The 7,445-nt window shown below is 36.7% G+C and overlaps 1 protein-coding gene across 1 annotated transcript; it reads left to right on the top strand.

The window, feature by feature from the left end:
* The first annotated feature begins 221 nt into the window (after nucleotides 1-221).
* On the top strand, nucleotides 222-3,558 carry LOC113331538 (adenylate kinase 4-like). Its single transcript, XM_026578243.1, has 6 exons — nucleotides 222-429; nucleotides 1,856-2,001; nucleotides 2,123-2,242; nucleotides 2,366-2,533; nucleotides 2,893-2,982; nucleotides 3,205-3,558. The coding sequence occupies exons 1-6, from the start codon at nucleotides 312-314 to the stop codon at nucleotides 3,301-3,303; spliced, it is 741 nt and encodes a 246-aa protein (XP_026434028.1). The 5' UTR covers nucleotides 222-311; the 3' UTR covers nucleotides 3,304-3,558.
* The last annotated feature ends 3,887 nt before the right edge of the window (nucleotides 3,559-7,445 follow it).

Here is a 7,445-nt window from a genome sequence, read left to right as displayed (position 1 = left end):
TTGTTCACCAGCTTTAGGCTCAGTGATTCAGTCATTTCTTCTGAATTAGTACTAGGAAATGCCCAAGGTATGATCTTTCCTAATCCTATCTCCTTTAGTTGGCTTATTGTTTCTTAGATCTTTTTTAATTTATTTAAAATAATTTATTAATGAAAAGGTTATAATGGTAATTCATGAACCCTTTTTGGTTACAGAAGGGTAATAAGGAAGCATTGGGAGAATCAATCCGGCTTCTTCTATTTCATCTCTCCTTGTAAACCTTATTACAAACCCAAAGAAACACAGACCAGAGAGATTTCGTTCCAGCGAAAATGGCGAATTCTTCATCATCTGTAGACTTGGAGAATGTGGACTCTATTAGTCTCATGACTGAGGTTCTTCGTCGTATGAAGTGTTCTACCAAACCTGACAAACGTCTTATTCTCATCGGTATACCCTCTCGCTTTCTCTTTATTTATATATGCACCTTTCTTTCTTTTGTAACCTTGTTTTTCTTTTAAGCTTTTTTTTTTTTTTAATTGGTGAGAAAATGTTGTGTTTGGAGGATTATAGAGCTTTGTAATGTGGGTTAGTTTGTTTTTGTAGATTATGTCTGAACCAATTTTAAAAATTGTAGCTTTTTCAGTTGGGAGCTAGGGTTTTTGATCGATCACTGGATCCAGTTGCATCTTGTTGACTATTGATGGATTTTGGATTTTGGGCTGGTAGTTTTTGTGAATTCAAGTACAAGGAGCCTGTTTTTTTCCCTAATGGGGATCTAGTTTTGAAGATATTTGCATACCTTATGGGGATTATTGGAATTTGTCATGGTGTTTGCACTGTATTAGGAATTGAAGCTCAGGCAATCTTAAAAATTGCATCTTTTTTAGGCCGAGCAAAATTGCTTAGATTTTAGCCTTTTAGGTTAGTATTTGGTCTTCCAGAACTAGAGAATCCATTTTAGAAGTGCTTATAATGGTAGTTTGAGTTAGGGTTTTTGCTGGGATTGGATGGGTTTTCAGCATGAAAAATTTCTGTGAATATATAAAAAATTACATCTTATTAGCCTGAGTTATGGATTCAGTTGGATGGGTGGGTTCCCTTTTGAATTTACTTAGTCGTTAAAAAAATATAACTTCTTTAGTTTAAGGTAGTTCTCTGCTGGATCTGTGGATATGGTACTTGTAAACTAAAAAAAATTGCTAACTATTTTATCCAAAATTGTTAACATGTGCCTGTGTGTGGTTTCGCTGGTAATTTAGTGCTTGGGGTCTACACTGTAGTTACCATGCTGTAGTTACCATGTATTGTGCGCCTTTCTTGATGTCTTATTTAAGATTATTAGTTTTGTTATAGAAATGGTAAACTTCAAAGGAGATTGCAACTCTGAATTGCAGTTCATTATGAATGTAACAGAAAGTAACTTGACGATTAAGCTAGAAATATAGGGCTGTTCACCCAGACTATGTGGAAAGATGTAGCTCTATCCCTTTATTACATAGATGCTCTCAGCTCTTTACAGATCTATAATTGGACTTTTGATGTAAAAAATCATAATTTAGACCATTTATCTTATTTCCCAACAGTCTGAATGAGCACATGGTAAGCGCCATTTATAATTGGCTTTTCCCTTCTACCGTTCAACCTTTGGATTCCATTTTTTTTTTTTGAATAAAACGCTGTAGTTGGAAAAACTGAAGGAAGGAGGTGTATAAATGTTTCTTTGAAACTGTTGAATGAATGGTATCCAATTGCTGATAGTGAATTTCTTTCACCACTTTTTTACACATGGCTTCCGTTTTATCCATGACTGCAACTTTTCGGCATATCTTTAGATTGATGTATACAATTTATCTTAATGTTTTATGTCTGGCAGGTCCACCTGGGTCAGGGAAAGGTACTCAGTCACCTATTATTAAGGATGAGTATTGTTTGTGTCACTTAGCGACTGGGGATATGTTAAGAGCTGCTGTTGCTGCTAAGACACCTCTTGGGGTTAAGGCTAAAGAGGCTATGGACAGAGTGAGCTTCTTTTCGAACTGTCTCACCTTGGCACAAGATACACATCATATTCCACTTTATCTTCTATTTTTTGTGATTATTAATCCAATGCATCCCTCATCACTCCATTTCAAATTTTCAGGGAGATCTTGTTTCTGATGACTTAGTTGTTGGCATCATTGACGAGGCAATGAAGAAACCATCATGTCAAAAAGGGTTCATTCTTGATGGGTTCCCAAGAACAGTAGTTCAAGCAGAAAAGGTCTTATCTCTATCTTATTCTTGTCCCTTCTTTTCTCTATTTTGTAATGACTTCTTTCCATTTAATAGTCCAAAATAGTTTTTCATCGGCAGCTAGTCACTCCATTTTTATTTTTTGGTGCAGCTTGATGAGATGCTTGGGAAGCAGGGAGCTAAAATTGACAAAGTGCTGAACTTCACGATTGATGATTCCATCTTGGAGGAGAGAATCACTGGTCGGTGGATCCATCCTTCAAGTGGTAGGAGCTACCACACAAAATTTGCACCCCCTAAAGTTCCCGGTGTTGATGATGTAAGTATATCTGTCTCTCCTCTTTTTTTACTTCCTAATTTTTTTTTGTTTTATTGTCATTGGAATATGGTGATACTTTTTTCTGTTTGCCACACACGTTTGAGATTATCTTACATTTGATGCACATCTAAACTTTACCACTTGTGTTTTTTAGTCAAGGATAATAGCGAATAAAAATTAAATCCCATCGTCTTAGAAGGCATGCTAACTACAAGTGGAGTTAATTAGTTTGTTATAAGTTTCATCTGCTTCTTTTGGAAGCGACCAATCTAGCTTTTTTCACTTATAGACTGGTCACTGATTGGTGTTATTTAGTTAATTTGGCTTGTATTCTTACGGAAACACCTATTTACCTGAAGGTTACTGGAGAGCCTTTGATTCAGAGGAAAGATGATACTGCTGAGGTTCTCAAATCGAGGCTGGAGTCATTCCACAGGCAAACCAAGCCGGTAAGCATGCTTTTCTTGTTATATATGTTCTTACAAGTTTGAGCTTGTTCTTAGAAGAATCTAAAGATGAAAGATTTGTCTTTGTTCAATAAAATCTCCTTTTCAAAGCTAGTAGTTTTATTACTTGTACAATACAATGTTGTTACAAGATTTTAGTATTTTACTGTCTCTTGTCTTCTTTGCAAAATTGCTAACGGTCATCTGTGCATTTGAACTTGTCAGGTCATTGATTACTATGGGAAGAAGGGCGTTGTTGCTGCACTTCATGCCGAGAAATCTCCAAAAGATGTGACTTCAGAGGTTCAGAAGGTGCTCTCTTGACAAGTGAGCTCCTGCTGTTTATAACTTGATGTTCATCTTATGCGAGTCCAATTTAATTTTGACTATTTGTGAGTCATATGTGAAATTAACAATCAAATCAAACATTTTCGACACTCCAAGAGAGTTTGAGAGAGAGAGAGAGAGAGGGAGTGAGGGATGAGGACAGTAGAATTGTGGGGGGTCATAAATTCTGCCTAGTTGAGCAGTTACAAATCAATCTATCATTTTGGTTGATGTGATTTTTTCTGGATCCAATTTTTCTTTTCTTTGTTTTTAAAATAGTTTGCAGTCGTCTATTTTGTGAGTTTAGATTATTTCAGTTGCATGTGATTTGAGAAAAGACATACAATGCTTCAAGTGTTGGCATAAGAGCCAATGTTCACAGTATAAGGAAAATACAGTCAATTGCAGATCTTAGAATTTTAGGACCCGTTAAAGGATTCATCTGTTTGGTTGACATCTTTGCTGTACAGATATACAATGTCAGCACCAGAGAAGCAACCCATGGATCAAGTCAACAGTACTTATGAATGTGGAGAAACAGAATGACATTATAAAATCTTATGAGCATCAGGTCGACAGTACTTATGAATGTTATTTTCGAAAGTTACCGGAAAGTATAAAGTTATTTTTCTGTGGTATGAAGGTAAATTCAGAAACCTTTCTGTATACCAAAAACCACCCTCGACGCGTGGCGCCGTATGGAGGAAGGAGTAACTTAGCATCTCTAGAACTAGGTACATAGTATCTTAGCTTAGTTTATGTAATTTACATGTAAAAGACATTTTTGTAAATTCATTTCTACTCTCTAGTAGTTAAGAAAATATCTAAGATAGAGAAAGAGATCAGATTTTACTTAGTCAAACTTCATCTTCTTCCCCAAAACTAGATATAGAAGAGCTTCAAAAACTCATGGGGTCTCATCTTGTAAATCAATTAATCATAGTGAAGAACCATGGATGTAGATCAATTATGATCGAACCATGTAAAAATTAAGTGTCTCCTTTACATTCTAGCACATTTAATACTTATATTTCCTTTGGATTGTGAATAAATATTTAGATATAGGATTTGGTACACAAATGGAGATTTGGGTGTAGCTATGGATTTTCCGTAGTTACATTTTGACGCTAGAAACAAGGACGATTGAACCTGCGATGTGGTGATTCAAAGAAAAAATCCAAAAATCCTCATGAAGTATGGTCAAGCAAGATCCAGAAGTTAGTTGAAGCAGTAGAGAAATCTCGTTGTCTCAGCCTATCAACTTGGTTAAGAAACAACAGCAGAGAAACGTCAACGATCGATCAATCAAGAGAATCTCCTCTCCTAATATCTCTATCTCTTCAATTTTATTGTCAAAAACTAAGATCTGGATATTTACAAACAATTTTTTGGGAAAGAGTTTTGTAAAATCCTTGGTTGTTCTTCATCAAAAATTGATTTCATCTCCAAAACACGATTCAAAATGAGTTTTCAAAGCAGATTTGATATAATCAAGCTCCTTTTTACAAACCCATATGAGTGATTTCAAAAATACTGAGTATCAAAAATCTATGGTTGATTTGGGGATTTTCCCATATGCGAAGTTATATGTATACCTAATCGAATTAACTTGGGTGATTGCAGCCAAGTACAACGATAGCTTCATCTTCTCATGAATAGTACACAGTAGTGAAGTCGAAGGCAATGACGAAGTTATTTCATCAATTATTCCAGCGAAGTCAAAACTCACTCTGTCAACAGTTCCAGCAAAGTTCAACCAGGGCAGAAGGGGCATAAACGAAGCCTACCTCGTCAAGGGGAAGGAGAAGTTCTCTTCGTCACCAATCATCACCAGCGAGGAAGGCACCAACAACTCACTTCGTGGACTTGCGAGGTAAAACTTACGAGGAAAAGGAACCAGTTAGTGATTCGCAGAAAGTTACTTCTTCAACCAGACGTGAATATACAATTCCAGCGAAGACAGATTATCTCTCTGCGAAGTCACCATAGGCGAGCAACCAGTATAAAGCAAAGTTCAGTTAACGTCAATGACTCATCTCGATAGCCAACCAATTCGAGAGCCACGAGAAACGAAACCAAAAAGGGAAGTATTCTTTTCATACCTCGTCTCAACTAACGTAGTAATAGCTACTTCGTCATAGTAATAGCTACTTCGTCACAACCATTAAAAGGGGAAGCCTTCTTGCCTTCGTGTTATTGCTGTACTCTATAATTTCGTTAAGGAACTGCTAATCCGTAATTGAAACTCACAGGGAATAAGTCACTGCCATGAATAGCGAAACGAGACAACAACATGAGGAAGAGAACGAAAACCATTGACGACCGGGAGAATGAAGAAAAGATACAACAGTCAAGTTCAGTTCGTGCATATGCAGATGAATGTCAACGAAATATTTGGCAGAAGTTACTTCGTAAAGGAAGAAACATACTTCGTCTCCAAACATCTCGTGAGTGTTGAACGCCGCAAGCAAACAGAAAAGTGCACAAACGAAGTTTAACTAGCGTGCTAGGACTGTTGGCAAAGCAGAGATTTTAAAGAAGGGAACAACTCTAACGAAGAAAAAAATGAAGGACCAGAGAGGCAATGACGAGGAAAGACTTGGGGTTAAAAGCTTTGCAAAGATCAATTCGTCAACCAACTTCGTCAACAATCAGTAAGGAACGAGCTAGCTCGCAGAGATGTACAGGGGTTAGTCCTCGAGTGATTTCGGGGGAGTTGAGTGTATTTTAAATCTCAGGGATTTTGAGAGAGTTTTGTATTTTTGAGTTCAGGGAGTTTGGGGGAGTGTAGGGAGTTTGAGAGAGTTCACTCCTAACTCATTCTCTTTTAAGAAACCATAAACCCTTATTTGCAAATAACATTGATCTTTAATCAAAAGAAAAAAATAAATGAAAATGATCATATCTCTGTATCAATAGTATGTTATTTTGTGCAACGAGATAATTTTTTTTCCCTTCAATTTAACGGTCTCCATACAATTCTAACTCCCTTTGTTCACGAACATTTTCCCACATATCATCTGCTATACTCTTTCTCCATGCATTAGCTTCTTGACGTTGTTGTTCTTGAGTTTGTTGTGTCAAAATTTCATCGTCATTTACAAGCGTTGATGGATGACTATCTTCCTCTTCCTCTTCCTCGACCGGAAACTCATCTGAACGACATTCTTTTCATAAGAAGTTGTGTAGGCCTGCACAAGCTGTCATTATCTCCGCTTGCACCTGATACGGAAATGGAGGTTGAGACTTAAAGATCAAGAAACGAGACTTCACAACACCGAACAATCTTTCAACTACATTCCTCAAAGAAGCATGACGCATGTTAAATAATTCTTCAGCCTTTTTCGCATGATTACCCGTACCAGAAAATTCTTTCAAATGATAACGTTGGCCACGAAATGGTGTTAAACAATATCGTCGGTTTGCAAACCCACCATCCCCCAAGTAATACTTACCTGAATAAAATACAAAAAGAAAACTTCGTCAAGTAGAACCCGAATATAACTTAACCAAAAAACTCAAAACTTCACATTAGATAAAAGTAAAATTACCTTGCGGTATTTTCAGTCCATTTCTTTTTGTCATTGCGTCGTTAAGTATTTTCGAATCATGAGCAGACCCTTTCCATCCACTGAGCACGTATATGAACTCCAAGTCGAAGTTGCAAACCGCTAACACATTTTGAAGTGTAATTCCATGTCGATTCCGATAAACGGCTGCATTTCTTTTCTCCACCATTGTTGGGATATATGTACCGTCCATAGCTCCAATGCAATCCTTAAAGTAAGGATAAAATCGTGTACTCTCACGAATTTTAAATGAAATTGCACTTGTTGGCTTAGCCATCATCCTAGGAGCTATAGAATTTAAAGCTCGCAACATCCTGTTGAAGTTTTTACTAACTGTCCACCGAGAGCGACCAAATGTGTCACGTATTGTGCAATATCGTGAACTTTGGCCAACAACGAGTAAAAATGTACCAAGCATTTCTTCAATAGAAACACATCTTGTATCACATAATGATGTAGTTTCTCTAATGATACAACATAGTTTTAGAAAAATATCAGGGTACATCCTATAACTTCTTCGAAAGTCTTCTGGGTCTTGACGCAAAACTCTCCTTATATAGTTATATCCAA

The sequence above is a fragment of the Papaver somniferum genome, unplaced genomic scaffold (assembly GCF_003573695.1).
Source record: "Papaver somniferum cultivar HN1 unplaced genomic scaffold, ASM357369v1 unplaced-scaffold_125, whole genome shotgun sequence".
In the NCBI taxonomy this organism is placed as follows: Eukaryota; Viridiplantae; Streptophyta; class Magnoliopsida; order Ranunculales; family Papaveraceae; genus Papaver; species Papaver somniferum.
This window is presented reverse-complemented; position numbering and strand designations above follow the sequence as displayed.